General features: G+C 42.7%; 1 protein-coding gene across 7 annotated transcripts in view; it reads left to right on the top strand.

Annotated features, from left to right (window-relative positions):
- Positions 1-17,588, top strand: part of L1CAM (L1 cell adhesion molecule) — a 284,550-nt gene that overhangs the window by 206,199 nt on the left and 60,763 nt on the right. For all 7 annotated transcript variants that reach the window (XM_073590771.1, XM_073590769.1, XM_073590772.1 and 4 more), the window contains 11 exons: positions 4,582-4,713; positions 5,024-5,167; positions 5,535-5,646; positions 8,096-8,262; positions 9,661-9,820; positions 10,193-10,317; positions 10,627-10,728; positions 11,395-11,592; positions 11,696-11,766; positions 14,359-14,581; positions 15,163-15,278. In XM_073590771.1, the coding sequence (XP_073446872.1) occupies positions 4,582-4,713; positions 5,024-5,167; positions 5,535-5,646; positions 8,096-8,262; positions 9,661-9,820; positions 10,193-10,317; positions 10,627-10,728; positions 11,395-11,592; positions 11,696-11,766; positions 14,359-14,581; positions 15,163-15,278 (1,550 nt within the window). The remainder of the gene's footprint in view (positions 1-4,581; positions 4,714-5,023; positions 5,168-5,534; positions 5,647-8,095; positions 8,263-9,660; positions 9,821-10,192; positions 10,318-10,626; positions 10,729-11,394; positions 11,593-11,695; positions 11,767-14,358; positions 14,582-15,162; positions 15,279-17,588) is intronic.

The raw sequence follows: 17,588 nt of genomic DNA, 5'->3' as shown, positions 1-17,588 counted from the left end.
AAACCTTGTCCAAGCTGTTTGTGCAACATGTGGTCCTTCTGCATGGGGTACCCATGAATGTTGTGTCTGACAGAGGTGTGCAATTTGTGGCCAGGTTGTGGGGGGCATTCTGTAAAAAATTGGGTATTACATTGTCTTTTTCTGCTGTGTACCATCCTGAGAGTCATGGTCAGACTGAATGCACCAATCAGTCCCTTGAACAAATTGTTAGTTGTTTGGCCTCTGTTAGACAGGATGATTGGTGTGATGCATTACCTTTGGCTGAGTTCGCCTTCAACAGTCGTGTGAGTCTGTCCACCGGTATGTCCCCATTCCTGGTTAACTATGGGTTCAGTCCACATTTTGGGAAATTTTACCGCTTAGATTTTGGTTGGCCTGGGGTGGGGTGGTCTGTACAGCGTTTAAAAAATCTGTGGGCTGAGGTCCGTCATAATATATCCAAGGTTCAGGGAAGGTATAAGTTCTTTGCAGACAAGAAGAGTCTCGGGTCATACATTTCAGGTTGAAGAGAAGGTTTGGCTTTCCACACGGAATATCAAACTCAAGGTTCCGTCAGTCAAGTTGGGTCCATAGTTTATTGGTCCATATGAAGTTGTGGAAATAGTCAAACCTGTAGCCTATAGTGTTGTGAATTCTCTATCTGGCTTCCCTCTGGTGATTACTGAAGATAGTGGAGCTGTTCAGATTGAGAGTTCTCTTTCTTGGCTCCCTGTGGTGGTTACTGGAGGTAGTGGAGCTGATCTGATTGATAGAGGCTTGCCACCTGATGATGAGGAAAATGATTGGAGATCTGGGGTTTCTGATTGGGATTTGAGACGGCTGACTCCCTCTGTCCCTGCTGGTGATTTTCTTAAAGTCCCTCCTGAGGTCTGATGTCTCCTGCTCTTTCCCTGTGTCAGGGTCCTGACAGCGCCGGCGTAGTGTTGTGAGTTCATTTTCCCCTTCGTCACTGAGGTCTGGTGAACTCCCTATTCTGGTAAAGGAAGGTAATGAGTCTGATTATCAGGCACCTGAGTCTAATGATGATGACTGGCTGAGTGGAGTCACGGACTGGATATAAGGTTGCCGACGCCCTTCTGCCCTGCGGGTGATTTCTCTGTGGACTTCTAGGAAACCAGTCTGATTCCTGCTCCTCTAAAGCTAAGTTTTCTGCTTTGCCTTTTAGCATTTGTATTTTGTTTTTGTTTGCCTTGCTTTTCTGGATTCTGCCATTCCCTGCTGGGGTGAGCTGAATCTCCTTTTGCCAGTTGCTCTGTCTTCAGAATATTCCTGAGTACTGACATAGCTTTTTGAAGCCTAGCGTCTTCAGGGCCTTTTTCACTGTCAGTCTGTTGGCTCTTATTTTCATAGGGTTTTTCACGGATTGCAGACAGCAGCCTTCCTGTCCTTGCCTATCTAGTTAGCTTGGGCCCCGTCTTTGCTCAGTCTATCTTTCTGTCTGTGTTGTGTTCTTTCTTCTTGCTTCACCGTCATTATATGTGGGGGGCTGCCTTTTGCTTTGGGGTCTGCTCTGGGGCAGTTTAGATTTCCCTTTCTGTCTTTAGGCTATTTAATTCTCCGGCTGTGATCGAGGGGTCTAGGGCATCGTAGGAACCCCCCACAGCTACTGCTAGTTGTGTTGATAGGCTCAGGGGTCTGCAATCCGATAGCTGCCAACCTCTCTGGTTTTCTGGACTTAGCTAGCATTTCTGTTTTTGCCTCCTACGGTGACTCAATCATAACAGTACAGCCTCCGTTAAGCAGGGACTCACCCGCACCGTAGGGACCCCTGGGGACAAGAACAGCCGGAAAATAAGGATGCACAGGACCTGAAAGTAGAAGTTTAGCAAGCCGGCATAGGACCTATGGTCATGTGAACGGTCATGTGACTGCAAGGGGCGGGGCTTTGCGTCCTGCTTTCAGAGAAGGTAGAAAACTCAGAGTCAGGCAAAGCAGAGGTCAAGCACAATACAGGCAAGCGAGGTACAGGAGGGATAAACAGACGGAAGGTCAGACAAAGCCAAAGGTCATACACAAGATATCAGTACAGTACCAGGGATGAGACAGAACAGATAGTCAGGGCCAAGCAGAGATGAAAAACCAAACGGACGTAGAAGGTACCAAGCAGAATCCAAAGCGATATCCAGAGAACAGACCGAGTCATACAGAGAATCAAGCAACCAGAACACAGCACTAACACACTCAGGGGTCACCACACAATGCCAAGGGCGAAAGTATAACTGACGGGGGATGGGAGCTTCCTGAGGCTATAAGAAGCCTCCCCAGAACCAATGAGAGGCCACCATAATATGTCCCAGGTGTGCAGGTGAGAGTCTGCACTGAGATCAGAACATTAATCCCAGAAGTGCCCGGTCACCCAGCACTGGTGCATGACACCCTGCATGTTCAGCTAAGTGGTTCATTTGCTATTCTGTTTGCATTTGATCTGGTTTTGTTTATCTCTGCTTTGTGCGGGTCAGCTAGCTCCGGCTGGGGCTGTGCTGAATCACTGCCCATATGTTACTGCATGTGCCAGTTTGTTTTGTCCCCTTTTATATTGGTCTCTTTTTGCTTTGCTTTCAGAATATACCAGAGTGCTGATATAGTGGGATGCGAAGTCGTGTGACTTCAGTGTTTTTGTGCATCAGACGTGTTGGACTTTTTGCAGGGTTTTTTTGCGTGATTGCAGACAGTATCTTTCCTTTCCTGTCCTGTCTAGTCAGTGTGGGCCCCATCGTTTGCTCAGTCTATTTTTCTGCCTGCGTTTGTGTTTTTATCTCGTCTCACAGACAATATATGTTTGGGGCTATCTATTCCATTGGGGTCTGCTCCGGGGCAGTTTAGATTTCCCCTTTCTTGATTTAGGCTTAGTTAGCTCTCCGGCTGTGCCAAGGTGTCTGGGATCATCGTACGTACGCTCCACGGCTACTGCTAGTTCTGTGGACAGGATCAGGGGTCTGCAACCGCTTAGTTACCAACCTCTCTGGTTTTCTGTGGCTTAGCTTGTGCCTGCTATCCTCCTCGGTGACCCATTCATAACACTATAGGCTAGGCCTCCCAGCTTCATTCAAGATATCCAATGTGTCCCGCAAGTCCTATTTAAAACCTGTGTCTGTTGAGGAGGGTTTTGTGTCAGCTGTTCCCCCAGTGTTGGTAGATGGACACATGGAATATGAGGTTGGACACATTTTAGATTCTCTTCTTGTACACCGCACCTTGCAGTATCTGGTACACTGGAACGTGTATGGTCCAAAGGATCGATCTTGGGTCCCTGTCCAGTCTGTACACGCTGATCGTCTGGTTTGGGCGTTTCATGTCAGGCATCCTGAGAAGCCTGGGGGTCCAGTGGCCCCCCATTGAGAGGGGGGTACTCTCCTGGTCTGTATGGGAGTTCTTGTCTAGTGCTTGAGGGGCTAATGCTGTTGGTCTCTCTCTGGCTGTGGGAGGGCTTTAAATAGCCTCTTTTGGGCTCTGTCCGTTGTCAGCGATACTTTTGAACTCGGTTGAGTTCCTGATCCCCGTGTATCTGAGGATTCTGTCTGATTGCTTGTGTATGACCCCGTCCGTTCCTGTTTCTGAGTTTGCTACCCAATTCTGTACTTTCTTAGTCTCTCGGTTTTGACCTCTGCTTGTCCCTGACCTTCCGCTTTGTGTTTCCCGTCTGATACCGCTCTGCTATCTCCATCTTTCTGACCCTGGATTGTTATAGACCACGTCTCTGTCTGTTTCCGTCTGTACTGTGTCGTCTCCTGGTTAACCCGCGTCTGTCTTGTATCCCCCTGGGCTTCTCTAGCCAAAGCTCTGGTCACTGGAGTCCAGGGCTTGTCTCCACCCCCTGACACTCCCCTTGCAGTCACGTGCTTCGGGGCCTCTTTACCTGGAGTACGCTTCTCCACCGCAGCCGTTCCATTCCTCTGGAATCTCTGGGCACCATCCACTCAACTCAGGACACGCGCACTGACTCGGTAAGTAAGTGTCCTTTATATAGTGATGTGGGCGAGGTTATGCAATGCTCAGCATTCGAGCTCTACAGACAAAACAGGAATTCTTTCACAAATGCTGCACCAAGTAAACTAAGTGAAACATCGCTGGAATCAGGGACTCGGTCCCTACATCATGCTGCTATCAGATTACATAATGAAAACCTTCTGACAGATTCCCTTGAAAAGGAATGGGTTATTGGACATGCTGAGTGTAAGAAGCGCTTCGTAGCTGCTGTCTCTAATGGATAATAAGTGATCATGACTTGGGACTCCATGTATTAATTTAGGTCCACCTCTGAATTGTGTTCGGCACAGTGGAGCATTTCCTGTGTCGCCAACTGTGTGAGACGAGGGCTGCCTTGGTCATTTCAAAAGCCATTGAAGGGGGATGTCCTACCAAAATAAGCCAAGAAAGGCTGTCCTATGTTGTGCACAAACCAAACGTGGACCTACCACGACCCTGGATTGGAGCGATTTCCTGAGAATCGTGTCACCTTTGGTTATCGATGTGTAGTAGTATGTTGTATCATTTGCTACTAGTTATCTAGTCATTGGGTATTATCAGCTTGTACCTTAGCAGTTTCAAGTTTAATAACAATCCAATTGTCCTTCTTTTTAGCTGCTCCGTTCTGGATCAACAGGCCGAAAGATGAAATCCGAGGTCCAGGAGAGCACGTTAAATTTACCTGTGAGGTTGAAGGAAAACCCAAGCCTAGAGTCAGCTGGAAAATAAATGGAGAACCTCTAACAGGTATGTAGAAGGCTGCTGTCTACCTCCTTGTAGCTTGAAAAATGTTGACCGTACACATCATAGATGTTAGATGGTGATCGGACATAGGAAACACTTGTTGATGTCTCATCAGCAAGAGACTCTTGGATCGTCCACACATTTAGATCGAGGTAGATGAGATACAGTAGTAGACCAGTTGACTAGTATGGACCTGGATGGAAAGCCAGAAAAGTAGACTAAAAGAGCCATTTGTGAATGCCCATGTATAAAGTCGCAAGAAATTAATTGATTTCTCCTGTTTTCATTGAAACATATCTCTCCTTTTTTACAGCTGCAGATTTGGGTCCAAATCGTAAAATGGAAGGTGGAAGTTTAATATTACACAACCTGAAGACGAGTGACACCGCTGTGGTCCAGTGCGAGGCATGGAATAAACATGGACACATACTAGAGAATGCTTACATATATGTCGTCGGTAAGTCTCCTGGAGTCAGAACCACATATTCAGGTATGGCACTGGCGAGTCCGGTTCTCAGAATCGGTGGTGGTCCTGGCTATAGTTAGGTGACAACTTGCCCTTTTAGGAGACATGGTGGGAAAGGGACTTCTCTTGACTTCCACTATTGCTACAGCCAGAACGTGACTTTCATAGATGACATTTCTAATTCCTTACCTTCTTTACTCCTTTTTCTAGCACCTAGGTATGATGGCTCCTAGGATGCGGCAATGTTTTTTGGGGGTTCTGTAGGGACTTTTTCCACATAATTCGGTTTTCCCATGGCTTTTGGTATTATGGTGTTATGTTATGTGTATCCTTAATGGTCATGCTTTTTTTCCTACAGAACTGGTCCCAGTTATCCTGACTCCAGATAGAATGAATTACTCAACCGTGGAGAACACTAATGTTTTCTTACATTGCAAATTTTTTGGTTCTCCTACTCCAGTCACTCACTGGTACGTACTGTACTTAGAATCATAGAATCATAGAATTGTAGAGTTGGAAGGGACCTCCTGGGCCATCTGGTCCAACCCCCTGCTCAAACCAGGATTCGCTAAATCATCCCAGACAGATGTCTGTCCAGCCTCTGTTTGAAGACTTCCATTGAAGGAAAACTCACCACTTCTCGTGGCAGCCTGTTCCACTCATTGATCACTCTAACTGTCAAAACGTTTTTTCTAATATCTAATCTGTGTCTTCTCCCATTCAGTTTCATCCCATTGCTTCTAGTCTTTCCTTGTGCAAATGAGAATAAAGATGATCCTTCTACAATGTGACAGCCCTTGAGATATTTGTAGACAGCTATTAAGTCTCCTCTCAGTTTTCTCTTTTGCAAGCTAAACATTCCCAAATCATGCAACCTTTCCTCATAAGACAGGGTTTGCAGACCGGTCACCATTCTGGTCGCTCTTTTCTGAACTTGCTCCAGTTTGTTGATGTCTTTTTTAAAATGTGTGGTGCCCAAAACTGGACACAGTATTCCAGATGAGGTCTGACCAAAGAGGAGTAGCGGGCAATTATGACTTCATGTGATCTAGACTGTATGCTTCTGTTAATACATCCTATAATAGCATTTTCCTTTTTTGCTGCTGCATCACACTGTTGACTCATATTCAATCTGTGATCTATTAGTATACCCAAGTCTTTTTCACATGTGCTTTTGCTTAGCCCTATTCCTCCCATTCTGTATATGCTGTTTTCATTTTTATTGCCTAGATGTAGTACTTTGCATTTTTGTCTGTTAAAAACCATTCTGTTAGTTGCTGCCCACTGCTCCAGTTTATTTATATCTTTTTGAATCCTCTCTCTCTCTTCTCTAGTATTAGCTATCCCTCCTAGCTTTGTGTCATCAGCAAATTTAATCAGTTTACCCTCAATTCCTTCATCTAAATCGTTGATAAAGATGTTGAACAATACAGGGCCCAGGACAAAGCCCTGTGGTACCCCACTTGAGACATTCTTCCAACTGGATGTGCAGCCATTTACGACCACTCTTTGGGTCCGATCACTAAGCCAGTTATGAATCCACCTAACAGTTGCCTTGTTCATTCCATACCTAGTCATTTTTTCAATAACGATTGTGTGAGATACTTTGTCAAATGCTTTGCTGAAGTCAAGATATACTATACCTACAGCATTTCCCTGATCCACTCAATCAGTGATTCTGTCATAGAAGGAAATTAAGTTAGTCTGACATGACTTATTAGTTACAAACCCATGCTGACTCTGTTTAATCACTTAATTCTTATCCAGGTACTGACATACATGTTGTTTAATAATTTGTTCCAAGATGTTTCCTGGTATAGAAGTCAGACTCACCGGCCTATAGTTGCCTAGGTCAACCTTCTTCCCCTTTTTGAAGATAGGAACAACATTTGCTCTTTTCCAGTCTTCTGGGCCTTCTCCTGTTCTCCAAGAATTTTCAAAGATTATGGAGAGGGGTTCAAAAATTTCTTCTGCTATCTCCTTCAGTACTCTGGGGTGTAATTCATCTGGACCTGGAGACTTGAATTCATTTAGGTTAGCTAAGTGTTTCCTCACTATCTTTCTGTTTATAGATATCCTGGATTCTTCTATTCCCTTAATAGGACAGTGAAGAACAGTTGATGTTACATTTCCTTTATGAGAGAAAACATGCAAAATAGGAATTTAAAAGTTTGCCCTTCTCAACATCCTGTCTTATCATTTTCATCCTGTAAAAATCCTATAGCATCTTTGACTTTTCTTTTACTTTTGACATATCCCCAAAATCCTTTATTATTGCTTTTGACGTCTCTTGCAAGCCTCAATTCATTGTCAGCTTTAGAAAATCTGATTTGTGCCCTGCAGGTTCTGCAGACAGCATTATATTCTTCTTTAGATATGCCTCCCTCTAAACCAGCTACAGTCAACCGTTGAGCCAAGTCCAAAATTCACAGTCCGAGCACAGCCCATGAAGTCCGGATCGGACGTTGTCTCCTGACCTGAGATCAACAGCTTTGTATATGCCCATTAGGTTGGGTCAGGAGATCTGCGGCTGGTCTGGACTTTACGGTCTGCACTCGGACATTTATTGTCAGACATGTGATAGTAGAACGAATGTTTGTATACGGAGTACCACTATAATAACTTTTTATATTAAACGAAGGTAGGATAATTAGATTTTAAGGTCTGTCAACTGTTTCCTAATCAATCCGATCTTTTTTCCAAGACATCCAAATATTTGCAATAATTCTATTTTTTTAAATTTTGTGTTAAAAAAGAAAATAAAAAAACTTTTGTATGACAGCCGTAGACACAAAAATTGTAGAATTTTTTTTAAGCAAAGATCATTTGTATAGTTTCATCGTGATGATCAAAATGGTTGTAAACAGGAACTTAGCCTTAAATTGACATTATAGTTATAGGCTTACCTTATATTTGCAGGTACGACAGAGATATGAGATCAGTGGTGATGAGGGATAGTTTCAACATCCTCACTAATGGCAGCATGGAAATTTCAGACGTGACCAGTGAAGACGAAGGACTCTACTACTGCACAGCCTCCAATAGCCAGGGCAACATGACCATCTCTGCGTATTTAGAAGTCAGAAGTAAGTTCTTATGGTTGGAAAGTTCTCTGAAACCCATGGTCGGATCTGAGTGTCGTTTTTCTTGTGTGAGCCATCATTTTCTTCCAAGGGTATATGAATAATGAGACATTGCCAGTAGAGATGAGCATTAGCATTTGCCAAACTGGGCAGATTTTACCGGGAAATTCCAATTTCAGCAGAATTATTCTCCGCAAATTGGATGTCCTAGATTATGCTCAGAACACAAGGAATAATAAACGGAAGATGTTAAAAAACAACAACAAAAATGTATACTCATCTCACCGTTCACCTGTCTGGCCCTCTGTTCACTGGTCACCATCCGGTGCTCAGAGCCACCTCTTCTTTATTTCATTACGACCCGCTTCTCCCTGCCTGTTCACTCTAGCTCGGACTTGTTGCTGCATCAAGGCCACAAGGGTCACTGTGCGTCGCATTTCATGATGTCAAGAACATGCGACACACAGTGACTTGTCAGTTCTGGTCATAGTCGGAAATCTCTGGCTAGAGTGAACAGACCCGAAACTACGACGGCAGAAAGAAGAGGCTCTGAGGAACGTACGTTGAGCAACAAGCTTCTTTGATTTTTTTACTCTAGGCTGGGATTTCCGGCTGTGACCAGGCCTCGGAGATCACTGTGTGTTGCCTGTCTGTGACATCACAACCTCCGAGGCCTAATCGCAGGCAGAAATCCCAGCCTACATTGAATAAGCTGGAAGATGCAGCTTGCCACGGAAGGAAAAAGAAGTGGCTCTGAGGATAGGAAGGCAAGCAGTTGGCAGCAGAAGGATGAGAGGTCAAGTGAGTATAATTTTTTTTTTTTTTAAACTTTTACTGGCCATCTACAGTTAAGCAAAATGGCAGCTGGATGGCAACTCATTCTGTCAACTTGGGCAGAGCCGCCAAGCTCAATGATTGTTTACAAAACAAGCAAAACTCCATGTGCATATACACGGACTCTTTTTGCAAGGTTTTCGAAGGAGAAACTCAGTTGAATCTCCAAGGTTTGGAGAGATTTTAAGTTTTTGAGAAAGATTTAGAAATTTTTTGCTCCAAAAAACCCTATAAAAGCGTTTTGGAGAAGGATTTAGAAAGTTTCCTTTCCAAAAACTCAGTGTACACTTAGCCTAGGAACTAAGGAGTTTTTAATGGAGTTTTTGGAGCACAAACTCTCTAAATTATCCTACAAATTTCAAAACTCTTCAAAAACTTGGAGTTTATGCTCAATTTCTGGTTCAGAAGCTCAGCAAAAAGACTTTTTGTGTGCATACCCTTGCTCAAGAGGGGGACACATTTTTTTTTTAACTCCTCCAACCTTTTTTGGGCTCCAAAAAATTATTAAAGTAAAAGTTCTAGAGCCTGAATTTTATCAGCTTACATTGTGGTTGTCTCTTTCCACAGATGCCACTCAGATAATCACTCCTCCGGAGACCCAGCGGGTGCGAAAGGGAGGAAAAGCCACTTTTGAGTGTATTCCAGTATTTGACCCCAGGATGGAAAATAAAGGCGTGGAATGGAAGAAGGATGGCATGGACATTATAGAAGATGCTGCAGATGACAAGTAAGAGGGACTTTGATGGAGGGGAATCCGATTTTGTCGTTATTGTGATATTATTTTTGGCAACTTTTGTACAGTGATCAATATTTGGGGTGAGAATAGAGCATTAAAGGGAACCTGCCCCATTGTATAAGCAGTTTTATCAGAAGCTGAGCACACGGATAATATTGCTATAGGGAGAAGATTTTGGAGAAGTTGTATTTTATTTCATTTAATCCCTGCTCTTTCTATGATTAGGAGTCCAGTGGGCGGTCACACGAGAAATGTTTTTAATAGGACCGGCCACTGGACTGCTCTAAGTGTAGAAAAAACATGATTTTTTTACAAGCTCATTCTCCTAACAGGTTGACAATTAATTTTATTTTGTCTTTACAGGTATTATATTGAGGACTATTCTCTGAGTATAGCAAACGTACAAGAAGATGACCAGGGAGTGTACACCTGTGTGGCTCGTAGTGAACTGGACGCGGTAGAGAAAACTGCAGTTCTTGTTATGATTGGTCAGTATATAGAAGGGATTTATGACAAAATCCAACTAGTTATTTAAGAAATGCTTTCCGGTGGGAATACCTGCTCTATACATAGATCACTTGGAAAATGTGTCGCCGTACGAGCTCAATCAGAGCAGATAACATGGTGCTCACCTTTTAGCCTAATGACATTTCCAGATGTGATGATGTGATGGTTTTTTCAAGGTTTTTGAAATTATTATATATTACTTACTACTATTTTTGTACTTTAAAAAAATATCAAAAATTGTACGTAAAAAAATATATATATTTATATTATTTTCCATTTATTTTTCCAAGATCTTCCAGAACCTGCCTACGACTTGGAGCTTTCAGATCGTCAGGACACAAGTGTCATCCTCACCTGGATCCCAGGAGAAGACAATAATAGCCCCATTGATGGTAAAAACCCTGCAGTAGAACTTGCTATCAAATTCACCTGTTTATTTTTTATTCTCTTGATTTACAGACTAGTTCTTACTGTAATTAAAGGGAATCTGTTGTTAGTATTCACTTTCCTGAGAGGACTATATGGGCATGTAGGTCATGGAAAGTTGATTAAAATTATACCTTGATATTTGCGATCTAATGTCTTATTCCAGAGAAATCTACATTTTTCTTAATATGTAAATAAGCTGTTAAGTTTTATGGGCTGGACATAGATCTCCCTGAAAATCTGCCTCCAGATATTATTGTAAATGAAAGGAGGCGTTACTATTGTGATACATGTAATGACTGACAGTGTGCTCTCCTGATCTCACACTTGTAACTCCTCCTTTCATTTACAATAACCTCTGGAGGCAGATTCTCGGGGAGATCTATATCCAGCTTGTAGATCTTAACAGCTCATTTACATATTAAGAAAAACGTGGATTTCTCTGGAAATAAACATCGGATCGCAGATATCAAGTTATCATTTTATTCAGCTTCCTATGACCTACATGCCCGTTTAGACGGCTTAGAGGGTTGATCCTACTGACAGATTCACTTTAATAGTACAGAACTTTGATCCTCTTGATACATTTTGTTCCCCTTGCATGGTCCCTTACGCTCATTTTTGTCATCTAGAGTTCATCATTGAGTTTGAAGAAGACAACTTTGAGCCCGGGATATGGCATGAGCTAACGCGAGTGGATGGAGACGAGAACACAGCCCGCCTGAACCTCTCTCCCTACGTCAACTACCAGTTCCGAGTTATTGCTGTAAATGAGATAGGACCCAGCAATGGGAGTAAACCATCCGATCGGGTCAAGACACCCGAAGCAGGTGATAAAGAAGAGAGCAATAAGGAAAATGAACAAATAAAAATGTATTATTTTACATTTTCTGTATTAACTTACATTTTTTGTGTTTCATTTTTCGATCATAGTGCCCACCAGGAATCCCGTCGATGTCCGAGGCGAGGGCACAGAACCGCACAATATGAGGATCACTTGGAAGGTAAATCGGTATCACAGTAGCGGAAGATGGTAACATTGGATGTCCTAACTTAAAGGGGTTATATCATTGCACCCCCCAAAAAATAAAAAACACATGACCCCATAGATTGTCATAGGTACTAGTGAAAAAAATGGACAGCATGCGTTCGTGAAAAACTGACGTCAGACTGAGGCTTTATTCAGACGTATGATATTCTCGTTCGAGTACTATTTTTTTCATGAATAGTACTTATCCTATGATAGTCTACGGGGCCATTTAAGTCAGAGATTTTTCACGTTCCAAACTAACTCACTAAGGATATGGCCAGATGATGAGGCGGTGCAGCTACAAAATACAAGAGAAAGACCATGCATATATGTAGGATCACCACACAAGATACAATTTATTCAAAAAATATAAATTTTATTGTTTGCAAAAAGCACCAAAACACCACAAAATGATTTAAAACATTAAAAACAGTAAATGGGGACAAGCATGGTCACCAAAATATTACACAGAAGATGGTCAATATTACATAACCACTGGCTGCCAAAGAATTTTTAATTCTTGCACTAGAGGGGTATATATCATATAATCAAGCTGCTAATATAACCCAGTGAATGTATACAGAGCAAAAAAAGACTGATCCGTGACAGGCACATAAATTGCTTGAACCACTCACAATTCCCTATAATGTCTCCAATTCAAATCTCATGAACCAATATGTGTTAAAATCATAAGGACAAGATAGAATTGTATACATAGAGGGACAAAGGTAATGAATATTTCAAACCCCACAATGAGACCCCACCAGGGGCTTTTATAAATGTCCTAGATATAGGGAACTCAGGATGATAGAGAACCTGGTGGTTCAGAGGCAGGTAAATAAAATAATACTTCACCAAAAATCAGTCAGTCAGTCAAAAGGTCGCAGTCACCCCATCATCTGGGAGAGATATCTGCAGCCAAAGTGGTATGTGGAGACCCACGCGTTCCGACACCTAGAGTGTCTTTCTCAAGGTGAATGTACCCGATGCTATTCCATGCAACTATTTAAACCCAAATAATTGTCGTCAGATTGTTGACAGCTGGTGGCTTGCGGCGTATAGGTATTAGGAGACATAGTGGTGAAGCATGGTGACTCCCCCCGGAAGTATACGCTACTCCGGGTTAGATAGCCAGTGCGCCTGCGCAGCCAAGGTAAACAAAGTAGTATAGCGGTGAAGTGTGACATGTCACCCGGCGGTGTCTACTATCCAGGCTCACGTGCATCGCGATATCAGGCATATCATAGTGACGTATTATGACCAACCCGGAAATGTTCCCTGCTTGGTGTCAGATGACACAGGTTGTCCCACAGAGTAACCATAGTGTGTGACGCGTCACCTAAAAGCCACGCTTGCGCGTAATAGCCTACACAGAAATAACCAATGCGCTTGCGCAGACGCACAAAGTCGCAGTAATGTGTGGTGCGTCAACTAAGGCCGCACCTGCGCATAATGCAGTAGTAGAATAAAGGGATAAAAAGTATATCCGTTTAGGCCAAGGTTATATCCTAAATACACTCATATGTTTAAGTGAGACAGCTAGATGAAAAGTATAAACGGACGCAACAACTCACACAGGTTGCATATAAGGCAGCACACATGCGCAATCGCTTATCAGGAGGGCAAATACTTACAAAAAAAAATAATAATAAAAAGATGATAATAATTGTGTCTCAGACCAAGTTCCCATTATGCAAGCGAATTTGATCTGAATATAGCCAGCCTTCTCATTTGTAAAAATAAGATATACAGGTCACAGCCCAGTAATAGAAAACTGTAGTATAGATCATACATATGCCAGACTAGTCCGCATGTGCGGTAAAACCAGAAGACATTTGTAGAGGCATGTAATAAATATTGAGGGGAAGGGCGTCATGAGGATGATAAAAGTTGGTCAAAGATACTAGATGTCATAAGAATCACTTCACAAGCGAGCATAGTATGGTAGAATATACATGAATTCACAGGTGGAATTGCGCACCGACATATATAATCAAACAGATAGATGTATAGAAAAAATACTTGTTGCACATGTATAAAAATACATCAGATTAAAGTTTAGATGACATCCCGTGCATAGTAGTACATAACCCCAAACAAACTTTTATAAATAGACATAGATATAGAAATTGACCCATGTGGAACTGTCCACATAGAGCAATAGCAGACATAAATAATAGGAAAACCTATTAGCAGCATGACTACATGATTTTAACCCTGTTGGATGAAGCCCTAGACAGTAGGGTCAGGAGCAGCTTTGACAGTTTTAAGCCCACCATGGGCTGATGCTTTGCCTGCACATGGTCAGAAATGGACCCAAGATTAGGAAACATCATCATTTTGTGGGAATTTGCTATGGCGATGGGTTGAGTTTTGACTGCATGCGACCGGCCGCATCGTCTGGCTCTAAGTCAGTTACCAGTAGCTAATTGATTCGAGGATGGAGTTAGAGAGCTGTGTACTGACTCTCTTTATGGAGACCAACTATATATGGAGTCTTATTACTAATGTTTCTTGTGTAAAAAAAACATGCAAATTCCTTGACTAAATGTATTCTTTTTGGTAGCCAATGAAAGGAATAGATTGGAACGGGCCTGGATTTGCGTACATTGTAAAGTGGAGGCGGCAGAATCAGAATGAACATTGGATGGAAAAGAAGGTCACTGAAAATTTTATCTTTGTGGAGGACACCAATACATTTGTACCCTATGACATTAAAGTCCAGTCTGTAAATGACCTTGGCAAGGGTCCAGATCCTAAAGTCATCACTGGCTACTCAGGAGAAGACCGTAAGTGTCAGTCATCTGCCATGGGAATGTGAAATACACATGTAGCATGCTGTGCAAAATGGGAAAAAAAACGCAGAAATAACATCGATACCATAGGAGAGGAAGGAAGCTTAGAACATGGGCTCTAGAGGAGGATAGTGCGAGCAGAGTAAGAGGACACAGTAGTGGTGGTGAAGTGCAGTTTAGGGCAGATTATGAGATTGTCTGAACAGGTTGGGATTCTAGGTCATTCTTCGCTTTTTGAAGAGTAAAGAAGTGTCTGTTTTGAGAGGTGAATTTCAAATAAGCGAAGAAGCGCAGGAGAAGTTTTAGAAGCAAGAATAGGGTACACGTATACACCGATTCTTCTTTACGTCACTCTCCTCCACACTCTGTCTTGTGCATGTTACCCAAATTCTAACTCATTTTTTCCTTTTCTATGCCTTCTAGAGATAACATAGAAAATAGAAATACATACTTAATAGTCCAATCACTTGGGGAACCAACAGCACAATGGGGGTCACAGTCTTGGCAAATGAGAAAAAAGTACATGTTAAGTGTGTTATAGAATGACTAACTAATACTATTCATTCACTTTGTAGTTCCCACCATTATCCCTGAAAATATAGGATTAGAGGCTATTAATGACAGCACAATCAAAGTGGCATGGCTGCCGGTGCAGAAGGAAGGGTTAAATGGCAGACTGAAGGGGTTTCTGGTAAGTAAAACTATTTCAACAGTCTCTATACTTACAAATTTGATCTAATTTGGTAGATATTCTAATAAATATAGAATCTGCAAATCATGTAATTTAATAGGTATGTTGTCTGACTCCCAAAATATACCTCCCTCAAAGTGTAGGTCAAAGGGTGTCTCCCTTCTATCTAACTTTGTTGTTCACTGCCTGCTATTAGGTGTAACCTATTTCTAGCACCAGAGATGTAGAGACAAATTTCAGGAAGTGGGGGCAATCTTTCTCTCTATAAAGTAAGTAGGAACGGGTGTTTTTCTCTATACAGTTAATAGGGGGCGAGTGTTTTTCTCTATATAGTAAGTAGGGGAGGGTGTTTGTCTCTATAAAGTAAGTAGAGGCGGGTATTTGTCTATATGCAGTAAGTAGGGGTGGTTGTTTGTCTCTATATATAAGTAGGGGCGGGTGTTTGTCTCTATACACTAAGTAGAAGCGGGTGTTTTACTCTATACGCTATGTAGTGACAGGTGTTTGTCTCTATACTGTAAGTAGGGGCGGGTGTTTGTCTCTATATGGTAAGTAGGAGCAGGTATTTGTCTATATACAGTAAGTAGGGTTGGTGTTTGTCTCTATACCGTAAGTAGGGGCAGGTGTTTGTCCCTATGCAGTAAGTAGGGGAGAGGGTTTGTCTCTATACAGTAATTAGGGGCGGGTGTTTGTCTCTATGCAGTAAGTAGGGGCAGGTGTTTGTCTCTTTACAGTGCGTAGGGGCTGATGTTTGTCTATACAGTAAGAAGGGGCGGGTGGTTGTCTCTATGAAGAAACTAGGGGCAGGTGTTTGTCTCTATACAGTAAGTAGGGGTGGGTGTTTGTCTCTAAACGGTAAGTAGGGGCGCGTGTTTTTCTATACAGTAAGTAGGGGCGGGTGTTATGAATGAGTCACCGGAGGAGGAAAAAACAAAAACACAAGCTAAGTCCAGAAAACCGGAGAGGTTGGTAGCTAGCGGATTGCAGACCCCTGATCCTATTCACCACAACTAACAGTAGCCGTGTGGGGTTCCTATGGTGCCCTAGACCCCTCGTCACAGCCGCAGAGCTAAATAAGCCTAAAGAAAGAAAGGGGAAATCTAAACTGCCCCAGAGCAGACCCCAAAGCAATAGACAGCCCCCAACATGTATTGTCGGTGAAAAACAGATGAAAACACAAACACAGACAGAAAGACAGGCTGAGCAAACGATGGGGCCCAACTAACTAGATAGGAAAGGACAGAAAAGATGCTGGCTGCAATCCGCAAAAAACCTGCCAAAAATAATGTCCAACACGTCTGATAGAAAAGGCCCTGAAGTCACTAGACTTCAAAATCACTATATCAGCACTCAGGTATAGTCTGAAGACAGAGCAAAGAGATCAACTGATCAGAGACAAAAATGGAGTTCAGCCCGTCCCAACCAGGGCAGGCTGAACACAAACACTAAGTAAACAGACAAAATCTCATGGAAAAATAGCAGAGCAAAAACTTAGCTTTTAGTAGACAGGAACTAAACTGGATGCCAGAGCTCAGAGCAGAAAGGATCACCAGCAACCCTGCAGGGCGTCGGCTGCCTTATATCCACTCAAAATTCCGGATGTCCAATCACACTCCACCTGTTCAGATGACAGGTTCTTCCCATCCAGATCAATTTCACTACCTCCTTTCACCAGCAGAGGGAGTTCATCAGACATCAGAGGTGAAGGAGAAAATGAACTCATAACAGGCGGGTATTTGTCTCTATGCAGTAAGTAGGGGTGGTTGTTTGTCTCTATATGTAAGCAGGGGTGGGTGTTTGTCTCTATACACTAAGTAGAAGCGGGTGTTTTACTCTATACGCTATGTAGTGGCGGGTGTTTGTCTCTATACTGTAAGTAGGGTCAGGTGTTTGTCTATATACAGTAAGTAGGGTGGGTGTTTGTCTCTATACCGTAAGTAGGGGCACGTGTTTATCTCTATGCAGTAAGTAGGGGAGAGGGTTTGTCTCTATACAGTAATTAGGGGCGGGTGTTTGTCTCTATGCAGTAAGTAGGGGCAGGTGTTTGTCTCTTTACAGTACGTAGGGGGCTGATGTTTGTCTATACAGTAAGAAGGGGCGGGTGGTTGTCTCTATGAAGGAACTAGGGGCAGGTGTTTGTCTCTATACAGTAAGTAGGGGTGGGTGTTTGTCTCTATACAGTAAAAGGGGGCAGATGTTTGTCTCTATGCAGTAATTAGGGGCAGGTGTTTGTCTCTGTACGGTAACTAGGGGCTGGTGTTTGTCTATACAGTAAGTAGGGTCGGGTGTTTGTCTCTATACAGTAAGTAG

This window comes from Dendrobates tinctorius, unplaced genomic scaffold, assembly GCF_039654945.1.
Source record: "Dendrobates tinctorius isolate UK_male_01 unplaced genomic scaffold, ASM3965494v1 ptg000120l, whole genome shotgun sequence".
In the NCBI taxonomy this organism is placed as follows: domain Eukaryota; kingdom Metazoa; phylum Chordata; class Amphibia; order Anura; family Dendrobatidae; genus Dendrobates; species Dendrobates tinctorius.
Note: the sequence above shows the minus strand (reverse complement) of the source record. Positions and strands in the feature narration are given on the sequence as shown.